A 20,881-nucleotide genomic window follows, 5' to 3' on the forward strand; every position below is an offset into this window, starting at 1 on the left:
GTTGGCTGTAGGGCCCAAGTAGGTAATGAAGGTGGGATACATGTTCGACAGAAACATTTGTTTGAATGGTAACAGCTCTTCCATTCCTGTTTCAGTGAGTAGGCCAAAGTAAGCTGAACGAAGCCTATGATAGTAAGCTTGTGGGTGTTRATTCCGAGTTWGTTTGACAGTGTTTTCCTGTGAGCTATCGTGTTTGCGAGTCGCAGAACCACTGAATTCTCATTTAAAAGCTGTGGAAAGTTTAGTATAGTCGTTAAGCATGTGTTGCTGTTACACAAATGAACCTCGTCACATGTATATTCTATGTTTGCTTCAACAGGTAAACTCGGTCAGAACCCATAGCGTAGCCCTCCAATGTGTCCTCTATGTCAGCTAGGAACGTCTCAGTATCGTTTGGCTGACCTGGAACGGGGTCAAAGGTGGGGAAAWTCTTGACGAGTTTGTCAAGGTYTTCCACGCCAAGTGGATGGAGAAGATTGGCTTCATCCTGTGGGAAATTGGAGCTGAAACGCCAAGAGAAGAAGCCAAGCTTTGGCTTCGTTGGCCAAGAGGCGCCATATTACTCAGTGCCGAATGGCCAAGAGGAGAAGACTGAGGGACACATGAGGGAGGCAAAGTCTGAAACCTTCTATCGTCTTCACTCCTTTGAGTGTCGGGCTCCGGTTGCTTGGTTGGGTAGTCACGCTGTAGCGCGTGATCGTTCTGAAATTCCACCAGATTGTACTTAAGGGTGGTATTCTGCTGCATTGCGGATTCCACTTGAGCYCTTAGAGTACTGGTTTTAGGCACGTGAGTGTTGCACTGGCTCCTTTCGMTCTCAAACCTATCTGTCATGTTTTGCAGATAGAGGTCTTGAGTACGGAGCGAGAGATTCAGTGATGAGATTTCCTGCGCTTGCTTAGAAATCAATATTTCCATCTTCATCACCTGAGTTCRCTCATCATTAATTTGGTCAGCAACTTCAATGAGTTCTGCTGATTTGTCCTCRAACTTAGTCATTGTGTTCATTAACTGATCATCTTTGGTCTGCAGCATTTGGAGTAGAACAGTGTTACTTTGAGTAACGTTCAACAAAACTGCATGCGTGTTATCAAGTTGAGCGCTCCTGTTTGTAGATAACTTGTCAGATTTATCTAGTTTTGTGTGGACATCGTCATATTTAGTTTTGGCTAAATGGAGTTGTTCCTGTATAAGACGATTTTGTTCCTGTAGAAAACTATTTTATTGAAGAGTTTGTGCTCTATCGTCGTCATAAGTTTTTGCAATTACATTTAATTGTTCAGTTTTCAAACGTAGTTCCATAGCTAGCAGAATTTTCCCTTTTCTGCATTTGTCATCAGTTTTCCGGTTCRCTCCACCTGTCCCTTTATGTCTACCGTGTCCTGCCAGTGCTTCAGCTGTGCACTGCGGTATTGGACCGAAGCCAATTATGGATGGCAAGACATCAAGGCTAAACTGGAGAGAACCTTCAGAAGGCCTGCGCCCGATGGTTGATTTTGGAGAGCGTTTGTCGCGATTTCTATTGTTTTTCGGCTAATGGCAAAGTTAGGTTTGGTATCACTACTGAGGTTAGAGATCAGTCCTTTTATGGGTGAGMTTTCACTAATTAGCGGGGGAGTGGGAACCACTCCCTCCTATAGCTTGCACATTATTAGAACATTTGAGAGGAGAGAATTTGGGGTTTTGGAATACTTTGGAAGATGCAAAGACAATTTTTATCTATTTATAGACGTTAATGAACCATCAGTACTGCATCATAATGTGGGAGTTGGATGCGAATGAATTTGCAAAAGGAAATTGACTTGATTAATCAATGATAATGATGAATCATACCTGTATAGGCAACTGGGAATTACATTTTAATTATCCTGAGAAGTTGGTTKATCTAGGTTAATATGGGAAAGTTTAAAATGTCTCATTTAATTGGAAGAACCTGAAAAGGTATTTTCGACAATTTAACTTATTAAATTGAATGAGACGATGATATCCAATCAATTGAGATTGTCTGGATTATCATACGTGTAAACAGTAGTTTAAATGTTAGGGTACATTCATCACCAGGTTCACATGTCCCTAAGGCCGAAGCCACATGGGATTCCCGCTGAAGGCGAGACATCATTCAGTACTGGGTAGTCCTGAATGAGCTTTTCTAAAAAGCAAATTTTACTGCATTTAATCATGTTAATGATAAATCAAACATGTGGTAGGCTATTTGGGTATTAACTTTAATTAACCTGAGAGCGTTGCTGTATCAAGGTTAATGTGGAAAAGTTTAAAATGTCTCATTTGTAGAAACCCATCCATTGGATATTATTTTAAAATGTACATTGGAAAAAGGTAAATCCTGCAATTTTACCTCTTAGTTAAATTGAATGAAGACATCGATATCCAATCAGTTGAGACAGGCTGGATATCATAATTAACCACTTGTTAAACGTGATCCACGTTTGGGTGTCACCTAAATAATTGTTTTTAACTTCTTATGGCTGAAGGGGCAGTATTGAGTAGCTGGATGAAAGGTGCACAGAGTCATGTTGCTAATATACGCATATATTATTAGTATTGGATAGAAACACTCTGAAGTTTCTAAAACTGTTTGAATTAGTCTGTGAGTATAACAGAACTCATATGGCAGGCAAAAACCTGAGAAGTTCCACTTCCTTTTGGATATTTTCTGGGGGTGCCAAATTTTTCAACCAAGCTCTCATTGAAAATACAGAGAGATATGGATGGGTTTTCACTTCCTACGGCTTCCACTAGATGTCAACAGTCATAAACTTTGTCTGATGACCCTAATGTGAAGGGGGGCCGAAGGAGACAGGAATGAGTAATCACTTCCCATGAGGTGCCCACGCATTGAACGGCGCGTTCACGTGAGAGTGAGCTCCGTTCCATCGGTCAATTGAAGTCGATTGTTTTTTTTTATTTAAAATTTTATTCTTGATCATAAGTGTTCATCCTCGAGCGTTATTGCAACGGTTGGAACGTTATTCAAGATGTATGTTATCAACATTCTAAAGATTGATTAGTACATCGTTTGACATGTTTCTACTGACTGTAACGGAACTCTTGGACATTTCGTCACTTATAGTGGACGCGCTTTGAGACTTTGGTTAGGGCGTTGGTAAACAATTCGAAAGTAGCTAATTGGACATAAATAACGGACATTATCGAACAAATCAAGCATTTATTGTGGACCTGGGATTCTAGGACTGCATTCTGATGAAGTTCATCAAAGGTAAGGAAACATTTATCATGTATTTTCTGGTTTATGTTGAGTCCAACATGGCGGCTAATTTGGCTATTGTTCTGAGCTCCGTCTCAGATTATAGCATGGTTTATTTTTCCGTAAAGTTTTTTTTGAAATCTGACACAGCGGTTGCATTAGAGGTATTCATAATTCCATGTGTATAACTTGTATTATCATCTACATTTATGATGAGTATTTCTGTTGAAACGATGTGGCTATGCAAAATCACTTGATGTTTTTGCAACTAGTGAATCTAACGTGCCAATGTAAACTCAGATTTTTTTATATAAATATGAACTTTATCAAACAAAACATGCATGTATTGTGTAACATGAAGTCCTATGAGTGTCATCTGATGAAGATAATCAAAGGTTAGTGATTATTTTATCTCTATTTCTGTTTTTGTGAAAGCTATCTTTTGCTGGAAAAAATGGCTGTGGCTTATTGTGGTTTTGTGGTGACCTAACATAATTGTTTGTAGTGCTTTCGCTGAAAAGTATATTTGAAATCGGACACTTTGGTGGGATTAACAACAAGATGACCTTTAAAATGATATAAGACACATGAATGTCTGAGGAATTTTAATTATGAGATTTCTGTTGTTTGAATTTGGCTGTTGTRATATCGATCCCGGTAGCGGMATTGCAGCCATAAGAAGTTTTTAACAGAAACGTACTGGCGATTCTTCACCCCCAGGGGTCACTGATCGCAGAAAGCTGAAATCAAATGGAAGTACAAAGGGAGGGACTTCCGTCGGGCAAGGCGGAGGAATTACAACGTGACACAGGAAAAACAAAATGGCTGCTTTCCCTTTGTTAGCTTAGCATCTTGTGCAAGCTAATCCTACACTTTCAAGCATAACATAGGATCCCTTTCAGCAAGGGAATGGTTTTACTTTTAACGTATTACGTTCAAACCATTTCTCTGCATTATTTTCGTGATGTTTTACTGGAACGCACGCTAAACAAAGAAATGCACCGTTGGTCTACTCGCGTGGAAATGCGAGAGACAGAGAGATAGTTATCGCTACTTAAGCTAATATCTACTCAATTTCAATCGGCTAGCCCTGTGTACCCGCTCAAGAAATGAATAATGACCTAGCGAGCCTTCAAGAATTGAATATTGATCTAGCGAGCCTACCCGCTTCTGAAACGCGGATGTAACGGGTGTCGTCGGAAGGAAGGAAGAGACCAAGGCGCAGCGTTCTTAGAGTTCCACATAATTTAATCACGAAGTGAAACTAAAACAGGACAAAACAATAAAGAATACAACGACCGAACAGCTTCGATGTGCAAACTCCCTGCYCACAAACAAAGAACAAGATCCCACACAGAAAGAGGGAAAAGGGCAGCCTAAGTATGATCCCCAATCAGAGACAACGATAGACAGCTGCCTCTGATTGGGAACCACACTCGGCCAGAAACAAAGAAATACAAAACATASAATGCCCACCCAAATCACACGCTGACCAAAACAAAATAGAGAKATAAAAAGGATCTCTAAGGTCAGGGCGTGACAGCGGGAGGCAGAAATAGCACTATGTTTGGCCAAACGCTCTATTTCTCAAATTTCTATAAGTAGCTGGATCGTGTCCTAGCACRTAGAAATGTAATCACTAACTTTAAAACTCATTAGTCACCCTGACGTCATCAGKTACGCAAACACCGGGACTTCTATGGCAACACACACACAACCAATAATTCCTGTCTACAACTCCCCTGCTGTATAATATCATCTGGGTGTATAATGCAATCTGCTTTCCAATTTTGTATAGGCTGAATGAAAATAAATGCCTCATTCTATTTTAGATGATTCACACGGGGCACCAATATGTCGTGTCTTTACTGTCATTAAATGTGAAGACTGTTATTTTATCAAATAAATTCTCTGTGTAATTATTATTACGTGATTAAACTAATCGTGTAAACTTAATTAACTAGGAAGTCGGGTCACCTCGGACCCGACTTCCCAAATGTTGATTTAGAAAGCAACATTTTTGTGAATATAACTCTTCAGATATTTTAATATCTGATCGATTAGTGTGGAAATYTATATAAAATACAGGAAAATCATGATTTTGACTGCACTGGGCCATTAACAGGCTCTTATTTAGCTCTTTATAAATAGTACACTGTTTTGAAAACTCACCAAACTATTCCTGAAATATTAACCTATTAGAAACAATTTGAATATCAAACTCACAAAAATTATAATTACACAATTACACACACTTACCATAACATGTYCTAATTGTGATGGTAATTGTGATAGTAGCCATTTTGAATAATCAGAAATAAAAAAATATCAAGGTGATACCCCCACACATGTGATATCATTGAAAAGCCCAGAATGTCCTCTCAAAGGTACAACGAGACCTAACACAATGCCATGTATGGACTTATAGACCYAAAACGAATGTCCATTAGAGAGGACAAAAATTAATTGCTTGTCCTCAGCAACTCTGCCTTCATTCCCCTGGACAGATGTGGAAAGACTTTAGAGAGAACAGCTCACTCTCCCAAGATTAAGGCTTAAAGGTGTGGCCTTCATCGTGATACTGGATCCAGTATGTCAAAGGACAGCTGAATCACTACTAGTAGATGTTTTGCAACTGTTAGMGTCTTTTGAGAGCCCATTGTGTTCCCTCTTAATTAAGGAGAAAGTAGATCATATCATCTTAATGCTATGAATTATGAATTAATTACTCCCTGGATTAATCTGAAGAAACTGGTTGTAAATGATCAAAGATGATGATGTGTTGGTGTCTTTCAGATTGATAAGTACCTGTACGCCATGCGTTTCTCCGACGAGACGCTGATGGACATCATGAAGCGATTCAGGAGGGAACTGGGGAATGGGCTGGGTCGGGACACTAACCCCACAGCAACTGTCAAGATGCTGCCCACCTTTGTCAGGTCCATTCCTGATGGATCAGGTGAGCATGAACACTCCAACTAGATACTCAGAGGAAGAAGAGTTGTGGGAAATCTATGACTGGTTCTTTCATTTTTAAGGACAAGATGTAATAACATGTTAAAGATTTGTACAGTTACAAATCCAGGTGTGAGGCAGAAACCAGTTGGTCAAGTGGCATGGTTTCTGTTTTTTCACCCATTGGCTAGTCACAATAGAAATAACAGGGTCTGGGCCCATATCCACAAAGAATCTCATAGAAGGTCCTCGGAATCCTGTTGAAACCTGTTTTAAGAATTTAAAAACTTCCAGCTCAGAATAGGTTTTAGGATGATGTTAAGACACTGCCCAGACAAACTCTGAGCCATGAGTATACTCAACTCATAAAAGTTTCTCAGCTCATAATCACAACAGTTTGAATTTTGTCATGTCTTTGGCATCATTAAAGTGAAGACTTATTTTATCAAATCAATTCTCTGCAATTATTATTACGTGATTAAACTAATCATGTAAATGTAATTAACTAGGAGGTCAGGGCACCAAGAAAAATCTTCAGATTACAAAGTTATAATTTTCCTAATATAACTCCTCAGATATTTTAAAATCTGATCAATTAAGTCTTCTAATTAATTAATTATTCTTTACCTCACGGTAGTCTCATTCCAAATGTCGTAAATTGTTGGTTATCTGCACGAACCCAGCCTTTACTATGAATCATCCATACACCAATTGTCTTAATTATTTATTTACTAACAAACTAAATAATCACAGAAATGCATAAACAAACAACACAGTAGATATGGTTACAAGGAAATGACAGGGGAGGTTCCCTAGTGGGCTAAGCCGATATGATGGCTTGGTGGACAAAGGGAAGTGGGTGTGGACTGAGAACAGTGGGAAAGACAAAAAAATGAATCACTACACAGTTGACAATTATATTAATTGAAATGCTAATCCTTTGCATATGAACACCCACTTATTTGGGAATAACTGCAATCAATATATATTTACGCTCAGTGTGTCGTCGTGATCTCTGCTGGAATCCTCCGTCTCTCTGTTGGAGAGTTCATCCTCTCTCTCTGCTTCCCTGAAGATCAAAGTCTTTCGTGGTTAGAATGGGTACTTCAGAGTACCATTCAGAAATGTTCTCATACATAGATGTTTCGGCGGTTGTCGGTCTTCGTATCCCTGGTTGACATAATTTCTAGCTGCAGACTAGTAATTAGTATCTAAGATTTGCTCTTATTCTGTAGAGATCGATAGTCTCAGAGTTGAACCATTTCCAGCTGTGTAGCCAATGCTCTATGTGGTATGGTTAGGAATTCAATAACTATTCGCAATCACAGCTCACGCTGTGGGTTTTCTTAGTCTAAACTCAAACCTGTGCCTCCTCAGCTGACCGAGGTACGCGTGGTCTGAAGAGGATTTCCTCAGGAGGGGTTTTTATTCGTAACAATAGAAAAGGCGGGTCTATGACGCCAGATCATGTCTGTGCTCACGGGGGCTGGCCAATAACTTAGATAAACTTTAAAGGGAATACAATTCTCTTTCATTAAAGGTTTAACATCACCTTACATCATTTCACAAAGTTTCATCTTTACTCATTCATTTTATACAAGAATTAGATGCAAACCCCATAACTGAGAAATGTACATATTCAGAGATATAGTTATGTGTGTTTCCTGTCCTCTCTGAGGTCACCAAATGAAACATACTTGTCATACCCGTCCCTTAAGTGTCCACGGACCATTGCCACCTTCACAAAAGTGAACCTTTTGTATCAAATTCCCATTTTGGGGATGGATGAATCAGATTTTGTTATGAATCAGATTTTAATTCTTCAATCAAGTCCAAGGGAGGAGAGAAAACCCACAGACACTCAGCATTTCATGGAATGAGTTTGACACATGACATAATGTCTGGCTCTTACAGTACTCCTAACAGAGTGGTTCTAACACAAAGCCTTATTAGGTCATGTTTACATCTTACGGTCATTCTGCCATTAGATGATCTTTTGGTTGATTGGTTCAACAATTTGGATTTGTTTGTCATGTATTCCTGATATTTTCAAATTATAATTGTCCTTGAGAATTGACTGCACCCTACACCCTCCATTCCTATTGTAAAACTGCTGCATTATCCAAATGCATGCTGCTTTATATGTGTTCTTCAATTCTAAGTTTGATTAGAAGGAGCAATGTGAACTAGAGCAATCAAAGTGTCCGCCAAGGTGCTGGTTAAAAATGTGTGCATTTACTAACAAGCAAGCAGGGGAGGAAGTCTAGTGGGCTTGACTACCTCTCGACATACTATTGCTACGCTACACTGAAGTTTCTGACTTTCTCCCATCAATTTGGCAGAGAGTGAATAATAGCAGATAGTCAGCTAGCAATGATACAGTGTTGTTGTCAGGCAATAGCAGTAGGGCAAAATGATGTTGTTAATCCGTCTGAACCCAGTGTTTTAGTATCAGGATTAGATATAAAAAAATAAGCATATCATCAGACCATCACTTTGAAGTGCAGTACCAGTCAAACGTTTGGACACACCTACTCATTCAAGGATTTTTCTTTATTTGTACTGTTTTCTACATTGTAGAATAATAGTGAAGATGTCAAAACTATGAAATAACACATATAGAATCATGTAGGAACCAAAAAAGTGTTAAACAAAAGTTTTTATATATCATTTAGATTCTTCAAAGTAGCAACCCTTTGCCTTGATGTCACCTTTGTACACTCTTGGCATTCTCTCAACCAGCTTCACCTGGGATTCTTTTCCAACAGTCTTGAAGGAGTTCCCACATATGCTGAGCCCTTGTTGGCTGCTTTTCCTTCACTCTGCGGTCCAACTCATCCCAAACCATCTCAATTGAGTTGAGGTCGGATGATTGTTGGGGCTAGGTAATCTGATGCAGCACTTATCACGCTCCTTCTTGGTTAAATAGCCCTTACACAGCCTGGAGGTGTGTTGGGTCATTGTCCTGTTGAAAAACAAATGATAGTCCCACTAAGGGCAAACCAGAGTATCGCTGCAGAATGCTGTGGTAGCCATGCTGGTTAAGTGTGCCTTGAATTCTAAATAAATCCATGACAGTGTCACCAACAAAGCATCATCACACCTCCTCCTCCTTGCTTCACGGTGGGAACCACACATGCAGAGATCATCCGTTCACCGTCTCTGTGTCTCACAAAGACACGGTGATTGGAACCAAACATCTCAAATTTTAACTCATCAGACCAAAGGACAGGTTTCCACCAGTCTAATGTCCATTGCTCGTGTTTCTTGGCCCATGCAAGTTTCTTCTTCTTATTGGTGTATGTTAGTAGTGGGTTCTTTGCAGCAATTCAACCATGAAGGCCTGATTCATGCAGTCTCCTCTGAACAGTTGATGTTCAGATGTTCTGTTACTTGAACTCTGTGAAGCATTTATTTGGGCTGCAATCTGAGGTGCAGTTAATTCTAACGAACTTATCCTCTGCAGCAGAGGTAACTCTGGGTCTTCCTTTCCTGTGGCGGTCCTCATGAGAGCCAGTTTCATCATAGCGCTTGATTGTTTTTGCGATTGCATTTGAAGAAACTTTCAAAGTTCTTGAAATTTTCCGGACTGACTGACCTTCATGTCTTAAAGTAAGGATGGACTGTCATTTCTCTTTACTTATTTCAGCTGTTCTTGCCATAATATGGACTTGGTCTTTTTCCAAATAGAACTATCTTCTGTTTACCACCCCTATGTTGTCACAACACAACGGATTTGTTCAAACGCGTTAAGGAAAGAAATTCCACAAATGAACTTTTAACAAGGCACTCCTGTTAATTGAAATGCATTGCTTCTACAKCTGCATTGCTTGCTGTTTGGGGTTTTAGGCTGGGTTTCTGTACAGCACTTTGAGATATCAGCTGATGTAAGAAGGGCTATATAAATACATTTGATTTGATTTGATTTGATTACACCTCATGAAGCTGGTTGAGAGAATTCCCAGAGTGTGCAAAGCTGTCATCAAGGCAAAGGGTGGCAACTTTGAAGAATCTCAAATATAACATATATTTAACATGTAGAAAATAGTAAAAAATAAAGAAAAACCTTGGAATGAGTAGGTGTGTCCAAACTTTTTACTGGTACTGTAAATCAGATCAAAAGTGAAATAAATCCCACTGTGAGTGTGTTAGCTAGTGAATGACGTAAGAGATTATATGGAGTAGGCCTTTAGGGTTCATCGTTTGCATTCCCTCTTGTTTTTTAAAAACGTTTCAGTTCCTTTGGTTTACAAAAAATAAGTTGTCACGCCCATAAAACTACTACTGCTTAAATTTCAACATGTTCTCAAGACAGTGTGAAACTGTCTTTAATTCCCGGGAAGAGTGGATTTTTGGCAGGAGCCAGGAGCTTTTGACAAAATTACATCTGATATACATGGCAATGCCAACAGTAGTCAGCCCAGACWTGACAACACAAAGATTTGAGTCACTGAGTACGGTTGCATGCACACAATATTGCGATTATTGTGGATAGTCAGATTAATATAATAGTTTGATTAAAACGTTTACATGCTTTACAAGAAGAATGATTTCCCTAATAATCCTGTTAACATGGACACATCTGAAATCAGGCTCCCTAGTTTTCAAGTTTTAATGTCACATGCACAAGTACAGTGAAATGCCTTTCTAGCAAACTCAAAACCCAACAATGCAATAACCAATAACAATGTAARACTAGAAGAAAACATGAGAAATAAGAATAAATATGAAGAACACAATAAGTAAGTAAGCATACTATATACAGGGTAAGTTCCAATACCATATTTACAATGTGCAGGGATACTGGAGGGATGGAGGTAGATGCAGTATGTATAGGGATAAGGTTACTAGGCAACAATAAATAAGATAAACAGAGTAGTAGCAGCTTGTATGTGAGTGGGTGTTGTGATAGAAAAATTACAGATTTACCTGATTTGTTTAATATTAATAGACAGATATTTATTTGACAGTTTCTGATTATTGTTGCTTGGTTTTATAGTTAGGTAACACCAGTGGATTTGAGCAGGAAGTTAATGTGTTCTAAAATTGTAATCTGTTTTGATTATGTGGAACAGTGTCCAGTAATTAAAGTAGATTGAAATAAGTATTGACTATTAACATGATAAAAGAGGACCAACTTTTTGAAGGTTCTACATTTGGTAAAGGTTTATATTTTTACTAAATTAAGGCAACAGGTTGCAATGTTTACATTGCCAGAAATGGGTTTGTTTATTTTAGACAGTGTCGATTCCACGTAATGAAACACTGTATTAGTGCTCCCGAGATGCGTAGCGTCCTAAAGCACTGCATCTCAGTGCAAGAGGGATCACTTTAGTCCCTGGTTTGAATCCAGGCTGTATCACATCCGGCCGTGATTGAGAGTCCCATAGGGCGGCTCACAATGGCCCAGCGTCGARGAGGTTTGGKCCGGTAGGCCGTCATTATAAATAAGAATTTGTTCTTAACTGACCTGCCTAGTTAAATAAAGGTTAACAGGAACAATCTAAGGTGACAATATAGTAACAATATCATGATAATTTGACATGGTTATTGAAAAGAGAGACCAGTCATATAATARGATATGGGAGTGAATTGTTAAACTCAGTGGAGAGATACATGTTGCCATGTCTAAGGGTAGCACACGCTAAATTAAGCGCACATAAACGTTCGGGTACATTCAAATTAATGATTGTCATGATCATGTAAAGAAATTGACATTTCTCTTCCAGGAGAATGGGGGTAGTCATTTTCTCTCTCTTTGAAATGTTTCCTGAGGCTATGGTCTTGGGAGAGGGGTTAGTGAAATTCAGCAGTTTTATAGGTATAACGGTATCTGGATTTGGTGGTAAAGAGGAGTTACCAAATTAAATAAGGCCTGGCCATTTTTGTTTGATTGTTTGATTTTTGACACACACACACCAGTACGCACACACAACTTACTGGTTATGAATATGGGTTASTGCCGAGGTATTTTAAAGGGTCACACACACACATTGAATWTTTAGAAAAAGAATTCMGAGTTTTAATTGACCACGTGAATTATTTTGATAAAAAATGTACTGAGGAAACTTACTGTAAACCTGGGATACAAAATGTATGAAATATTTTACCGTTTTTTATTAATTGGTCTAATATAAACACTTTTTCACGACCCTGTCTTTCAAAGATAAATRGTAAAAATCCAAATAACTTCACAGATCTTAATTGTAAAGGGTTTAAACACTGTTTCCCATGCGTGTTCAATGAACCATAAACAATTAACAAACATGCACCTGTGGAACGGTCATTAAGACACTAACAGCTTACAGACCGTAGGCAATTAAGGTCACAGTTATGAAAACTAGGACACTAAAGAGGCCTTTCTACACCAAAAGAAAGATGCCCATGGTTCCTGCTCATCTGTGTATGTGCCTTAGGCATGCTGCAAGGAGACATGAGGACTGCAGATGTGGCCAGGGCAATAAATTGCAATATCGTACTGTGAGATGCCTAAGACAGCGCTACAGGGAGACAGGATGGACAGCTGATTGTCCTCGCAGTGGCAGACCACCTGTAACAACACCTGCACAGGATCGGTGCACCCGAACATCACACCTGAGGACAGGTACAGGACAACAACTGCCCGAGTTACACCAGGAACTCACAATCCCTCCATCAGTGCTCAGACTGTCCGCAATAGGCTGAGAGAGGCTGGACTGAGGTCTTGTAGGCCTGTTGTAAGGCAGGTCCTCACCAGACATCACCGGCAACAACGTCGCTTATGGACACAAACCCACCGTGCTGGACCAGACAGGACTGGCAAAAAGTGCTCTTCACTGACGAGTCGCAGTTATGTCTCACCAGGGGTGATGTTCGGATTCGCGTTTATTGTCAAAGGAATGAGCGTTACACCGTGGCCTGTACTCTGGACGGATTGATTTGGAGGTGGATGGTCCGTCATGGTCTGGGGCGGTGGTCACAGCATCATCGGACTGAGCTTGTTGTTATTGCAGGCAATCTCAACACTGTGCGTTACAGGGAAGACATCCTCCTCCCTCATGTGGTACCCTTCCCGCAGGCTCATCCTGACATGACCATCCAGCATTACAATGCCACCAGCCATACTGCTCGTTCTATGCATGATTTCCTGCAAGACAGGAATGTCAGTGTTCTGTCATGGCCAGCGAAGAACCCGGATCTCAATCCCATTGAGCACGTCTGGGACCTGTTGGATTGGAGGGTGAGGGCTAGGGCCATTCCCCCCAGAAATGTCCGGGAACTTGCAGGTGCCTTGGTGGAAGAGTGGGGTAACATCTCACAGCAAGAACTGGCAAATCTGGTGCAGTCCATGAGGAGGAGATGCACTGCAGTACTTAATGCAGCTGCTGGACACACCYGTTTCTGACTGTTATTTTAGATTTTGACCCCTCAATTGTTCAGGGACACATTATTCCATTAGTCACATGTTTGTGGAACTTGTTCAGTTTATGTCTCAGTTGTTGAATCTTGTTATGTTAAGTTTGCTGAAAATAAACGCAGTTGACAGTGAGAGGACGTTTKTTTTTTTGCTGAGTTTAGTAAGAAACACTCGTTTGAAGGGTTTGAATGACATCTGACTTCTGTCCTGACTTTCTAGTGTGATTTGATCACCCTTGCTGGAAAGCTGAGAGACATTGGATGATGYTTTGAAGGTCATTTGTAATGCTGATAATTACGGAGAAGTTTTATAACTAATAGGAAMTGTTGTTGTTTTTACACATTAGTTAATAAGGTGAATTATGTGTCAAAATGGGGGAATTACCATTTTTCTTTGGTTTTTGGATTGAAGTTTACACACCTTGAGTGATATGTAGGTATGTATTGAGTGATGTATGAAGGAGTGTATTGTTMCCTTGTTTGTTCTGTTTTGTTTTGATAAATCTCACCAGATTGGGTCTGCTGGATGATTGGGATAATTTCCTGATCCTATGACTGCGATGAGGTTGACAGTGTGATAAGCTAATTTGGWAAAAGATGTTTRAACAGAATGTGTTATTTTCTTCAACATTTGTTTTAGAGATTTGCATTAAGAATATTGGTAGAAGTAATAATTTGTCATATAGTCAATGCTTGTCTGGATTTCCTGGATCAGAAATTAACTGAATTGAATTGTTGTTCTGATTTGTCCTCTCGAGGTTAAGGTGGAAATGGTATCTAAACGCACGAAAGGGATAATTTGACCAAACAGGGTGTGGACCTCAAAAACCCCTCTAACCGGCTGAAGAAATGCCATTCACTACGGCCCTGTCCTGCACCACTTCTATCGAGAGACCTGAGTCCGAGCCAGCAACCGGTGTACAGCATCCAGTTCTCTCATATTGCTGGTATASTGGTTGGCAAATGAAAAAMACATAATAGGAMTTGTGGTGGGGTTCAGGTGAGACWTTATCATGGGCCATACACTTTMAATTGTGAAGCTATCTGAAGAAGGAAAATMAAGAAATGCCAGAAGATTGAGTGTCAGAGAAGGGAGGGGGTTGGTCAACTGTGCCCYTAATTSATTTAGACTTATCTGAAATTGTTATTTGMMGTATCAGGTTGATGGGGGAYGTCTACAGTGCTAAATGTATAGTTATTTAGGGTAAGAATGCATTGAGATACTGATCTGTAATTATAACCCCGACGAGAGAGTTAATTGGGTTAATTATAAGGTGAATATATTGTATGTTAATATGGATGTAYTGTTGCCAGTGTTGATGTATGTTAKATTGWGGGTTTTCATTTTGAGTGATAGAACCAATGTGAATCACTGAGCAATGTCATTCAACATTTTGGTTGGATAATTKATTGGGTTTTGAAATATGATTTGGAAACAAAATTATTTTTTWAAACTGACTGATTGATTTGAGTAAGTTTTAGTATGTTAACTATATGAGTGGAGCAATTAATGTATTGGGTAAATAKGTTGTGTACTATGTTGAGACTATTCTCAGCATGCCTTGGTAAAAGGAGGGGTAAACTCTGATCCTGAGAGTGAAACTGATCTTAATCTATTTGATTTATATCCATTACCAAATTMAAYTGTTTAATGATAACACTCAGGAACTATAGCAGGTTTATGCTAATTGAACATAGAGTCCATAGGTGATGCCTTATACATAATGGGATCATGATGCTTGTCCTGGGTTATGTTCATTAGGCACTAAATGGAATACATTTATTTTTAAACCTTGTAATTTTACTTTTAAGTTGAGAGAATTCTCAAAATGGGGGAATGTGATAGAAAAATTACATATTTACCTGATTTGTTTGATATTAATAGTTAGCAATTAATACTTAACAAATAGGAGGATATTTCTGTCCTGTTAGTGTCTTTGTTTTCATGGACTCCACTCTAGTTCCCTGCAGCTATTCAGGGCGTACAGTCACTGGAGATGGCTTGAGCTGACAAATGGGTTAAAGACTGCATTACAGAGACAAGAATGTGTTTTACTAGAGATAGCTTAGGAGTAGAACAATGCTTCATCGTCTCAAAARCATCCTTGCATATGGGAAACTAAGCCAGGGTGGGGTTAAGACAACAACCCACATGCAGATAATGACAGGATGAACCCAGAGTGGCTTATGATGCCCCAATCTGCATGAGGGGGGTTGAACCAACCATAACTGAGCGTTGTTAGTGTCAGCTATATATAGTACTCTGCATTTGTGTAATGGTTAGGTTACTCGGTCCAACACTCAAGGGTGGGGYGTSYACCAGCCTCAATATTGCAATAATMAATCAATATTAAATAAAGATGATTGTGTGAAGAAATGACCAAATCTCTCTCAGTACTGAATTTCCACGACAGTGTGCGAGTCAGAGTTTAGAGTCAGTATAAATGTATGTGCATAGTTTCCTGTAGTCCATGATCAGCTCCTTGGTCTTACTGATGTTGAGGCACCACACTGCCACCACACTACCACACTGACCTCCTCCCTGTAGGCTGACTCATCATCACCGGTGATTAGGCCTACCACCGTCATGTTGTCAGCAAACTTGATGATGGTGTTGGAGTCATGCGTGGCCACACAGTCGTGMGTGAACAGGGAGTACAGGAMGGGACTAAGCACACACCCCTGTGGGGACCCTGTGTAGAGGGTCATCATGGTGAAGGTGATGATACCTAACCTCACCACCAGGATCCAATTGCAGAGGAAGATGTTCAGACCCAGAGTCCTAAGCTTGGTGACGAGCTTGGAGGGGACAATGGTGTTGAAAGCTGAGCTGTAGTCAATGAACAGCATTCTRACATACCTAATGGCAAATRGGCAATCAAAATAAACGTTTTACCACAGCAACCATGTTATTTTTGGGAAGCACATTTCATTCTGAGTTCGGACATACAGTGCCTTCGGAAGGTATTCAGACCCCTTGACTTTTTTCACATTTTGTTACAGCTTTATTCTAAAATTGATTAAATTGTTCTTTCCCCTAATCATTCTACATACAATATCCCATAAGGACAAAGCAAAACCAGGGGAAAAAATGTGTTGCTAATTTATGAAAAAAAAAAAAAATGGTATCACATTTACATAAGTATTCAGACCCTTTACTCAGTACTTTGTTGAAGCACCTTTGGCAGCGATGTTTACATGACTATTGCATAATCTGTTTAATATCGAATTATTACTGTGCATGTGAACATACTCACTGCCGCCTGTAGTACTGTAACCCACGTACCTCGATCAGTAGGTTCCCCTTCTGTTTCAGTGGACATGATGCCTCTGTTCACAGTTCACATACTTGCTTGCTGTGAGCACATGCATATTTTTTATGCTTGTTACAGAGAAGGGGGACTTCATTGCTCTGGATCTGGGAGGCTCGGCCTTCCGCATCCTGCGAGTGAAGGTGTCCCATGAGAAGAAGCAGACYGTTCAGATGGAGAGCCAGATCTATGACACTCCAGAGGACATCATCCATGGCAGTGGCACTCGGGTACGGGGTACCTTTCAAACTCTTACCGTATATAAATGTCTAAAAGTCTAGTGGCCAGGGAAATAAATCNGTTGTGTACTATGTTGAGACTATTCTCAGCATGCCTTGGTAAAAGGAGGGGTAAACTCTGATCCTGAGAGTGAAACTGATCTTAATCTATTTGATTTATATCCATTACCAAATTMAAYTGTTTAATGATAACACTCAGGAACTATAGCAGGTTTATGCTAATTGAACATAGAGTCCATAGGTGATGCCTTATACATAATGGGATCATGATGCTTGTCCTGGGTTATGTTCATTAGGCACTAAATGGAATACATTTATTTTTAAACCTTGTAATTTTACTTTTAAGTTGAGAGAATTCTCAAAATGGGGGAATGTGATAGAAAAATTACATATTTACCTGATTTGTTTGATATTAATAGTTAGCAATTAATACTTAACAAATAGGAGGATATTTCTGTCCTGTTAGTGTCTTTGTTTTCATGGACTCCACTCTAGTTCCCTGCAGCTATTCAGGGCGTACAGTCACTGGAGATGGCTTGAGCTGACAAATGGGTTAAAGACTGCATTACAGAGACAAGAATGTGTTTTACTAGAGATAGCTTAGGAGTAGAACAATGCTTCATCGTCTCAAAARCATCCTTGCATATGGGAAACTAAGCCAGGGTGGGGTTAAGACAACAACCCACATGCAGATAATGACAGGATGAACCCAGAGTGGCTTATGATGCCCCAATCTGCATGAGGGGGGTTGAACCAACCATAACTGAGCGTTGTTAGTGTCAGCTATATATAGTACTCTGCATTTGTGTAATGGTTAGGTTACTCGGTCCAACACTCAAGGGTGGGGYGTSYACCAGCCTCAATATTGCAATAATMAATCAATATTAAATAAAGATGATTGTGTGAAGAAATGACCAAATCTCTCTCAGTACTGAATTTCCACGACAGTGTGCGAGTCAGAGTTTAGAGTCAGTATAAATGTATGTGCATAGTTTCCTGTAGTCCATGATCAGCTCCTTGGTCTTACTGATGTTGAGGCACCACACTGCCACCACACTACCACACTGACCTCCTCCCTGTAGGCTGACTCATCATCACCGGTGATTAGGCCTACCACCGTCATGTTGTCAGCAAACTTGATGATGGTGTTGGAGTCATGCGTGGCCACACAGTCGTGMGTGAACAGGGAGTACAGGAMGGGACTAAGCACACACCCCTGTGGGGACCCTGTGTAGAGGGTCATCATGGTGAAGGTGATGATACCTAACCTCACCACCAGGATCCAATTGCAGAGGAAGATGTTCAGACCCAGAGTCCTAAGCTTGGTGACGAGCTTGGAGGGGACAATGGTGTTGAAAGCTGAGCTGTAGTCAATGAACAGCATTCTRACATACCTAATGGCAAATRGGCAATCAAAATAAACGTTTTACCACAGCAACCATGTTATTTTTGGGAAGCACATTTCATTCTGAGTTCGGACATACAGTGCCTTCGGAAGGTATTCAGACCCCTTGACTTTTTTCACATTTTGTTACAGCTTTATTCTAAAATTGATTAAATTGTTCTTTCCCCTAATCATTCTACATACAATATCCCATAAGGACAAAGCAAAACCAGGGGAAAAAATGTGTTGCTAATTTATGAAAAAAAAAAAAAATGGTATCACATTTACATAAGTATTCAGACCCTTTACTCAGTACTTTGTTGAAGCACCTTTGGCAGCGATGTTTACATGACTATTGCATAATCTGTTTAATATCGAATTATTACTGTGCATGTGAACATACTCACTGCCGCCTGTAGTACTGTAACCCACGTACCTCGATCAGTAGGTTCCCCTTCTGTTTCAGTGGACATGATGCCTCTGTTCACAGTTCACATACTTGCTTGCTGTGAGCACATGCATATTTTTTATGCTTGTTACAGAGAAGGGGGACTTCATTGCTCTGGATCTGGGAGGCTCGGCCTTCCGCATCCTGCGAGTGAAGGTGTCCCATGAGAAGAAGCAGACAGTTCAGATGGAGAGCCAGATCTATGACACTCCAGAGGACATCATCCATGGCAGTGGCACTCGGGTACGGGGTATCTTTCAAACTCTTACCGTATATAAATGTCTAAAAGTCTAGTGGCCAGGGAAATAAATCCAAAGTGTGCATTACAGTCTCTCCTTGTGCACAGATTGCTTTCGAGATAACCATCCCTAACTGAATTATTTTCCTTTCCCTTGCAGCTGTTTGACCATGTTGCAGAGTGCCTGGGTGACTTCATGGAGKAGCAGAATATCAAGGATAAGAAGCTTTCTGTCGGCTTCACCTTCTCCTTCCCCTGTGCACAAACCAAACTGAATGAGGTGAGAGAATGAACAAGGCAATAGTACTGTACACCTGAGCTTCAGTTATTAGCTTCGTTTTTTTATTTTACCCCTCTTTTTCTCCCCAATTTCGATCTTGTCTCATCGCTGCAACTCCCAACGGGCTCGGGAGAGGCAAAGGGTGAGTCATGCGTCCTCCCGAACATGACCCGCCCAAGCTCGCAGCTTAACCCGGAAGCTAGCCGCACCAATGTGTCGGAGGAAACACCATTCAACTGGCGACCGGTATCAGCCTGCAAGKACCTGGCRCTCCACAAGGAGTCGCTAGGGCACYATGAGCCAAGTAAAGCCCCCCCAGCCAAACCCTTCCCTAACCCGGACGACGCTGGGCCATTTGTGTGCCGTCCTATGGGACTCCTGTCACGGACGGTTGTATTAGCTTCAGTTTTGAAGACAGATCATATCATACTATCAGTGATCTTTAGTCTAGCTGCCTGTTTGTCTTTTGTAGAGTTATTTGCTCACTTGGACAAAACGCTTTAAAGCCAGTGGAGTTGAGGGAKTGGACGTTGTGACTCTTCTGAACAAGGCCATCAAAAAACGTGGGGTAGGTTTGATGTTTTTAAGCACGCTTGCCTAATGCAATGACAATGAACCCACTGGGCAAAAACTACTTGAATCAACATTGTTTCCACATCATTTTAACCAAAAAATTAAATATGATGACGTTGAACGAACGTGGATAACTGATTGGATTTGTAAAAAGTAATCAACATAAGGTAATTTTTATTTCACCCAACTTTTAACTTTTAACCTAAATCCAATGACATGGTGAAATTGTTGGTTGATTTCACGTTAGTTGACAACTCAACCAAATGTAAATCAAAACTAGATGTTGAACTGATGTCTGTGCCCAATGGGAAGTTCAGTCATAAGCAAATCTGTTGCACCATGGTTGTATAATTGTAACCCTGTGCTTTTCTCATGTTCTCACATGGGAAGTGAAATTATAGGCTACAATGACTTTGCTCAAGATCATGCACGCTGCAAATTACATGTAACTAACAAATTTCATGTAACTAACAAATTACATGCACCCTTACATTTTTTCTCCATGGCTCAGGTGACCAAGTGGACACAAGACTGTTTGGCTCATGTCAGTCACGAAGAGGAATAACTTTGCAGCTGTTTCTGATAATAAACATTGCCATGCTGGTGGGTGATAATATTCAAATAAAACCAACCCTGAAATTAAACGTAGGCTGAAAATAATTTTTATGTTATATCATAGGAAATGACACAACATTCACACGGATTTGCACAAAGTGGGCAGTTCGATTTGTCACTTCAAGCCAAATATATATCAGAATTTGACTAAAACTATGACTTACTGACTTAAATCGTTATGCACCATCATGGGTAAGTTTGGACATTGTTTTTCAGA

General features: G+C 40.1%; 1 protein-coding gene across 1 annotated transcript in view; it reads left to right on the forward strand.

The window, feature by feature from the left end:
* hk1 (hexokinase 1) overlaps positions 1 to 20,881 on the forward strand; it is a 47,646-nt gene that overhangs the window by 8,424 nt on the left and 18,341 nt on the right. The window contains 4 exon segments of the mRNA XM_070448614.1: positions 6,023 to 6,185; positions 16,969 to 17,117; positions 19,357 to 19,476; positions 19,949 to 20,055. Coding sequence (XP_070304715.1) covers positions 6,023 to 6,185; positions 16,969 to 17,117; positions 19,357 to 19,476; positions 19,949 to 20,055 — 539 coding nt within the window.

Source organism: Salvelinus sp. IW2-2015, linkage group LG18, assembly GCF_002910315.2.
Source record: "Salvelinus sp. IW2-2015 linkage group LG18, ASM291031v2, whole genome shotgun sequence".
NCBI lineage: Eukaryota > Metazoa > Chordata > Actinopteri > Salmoniformes > Salmonidae > Salvelinus > Salvelinus sp. IW2-2015.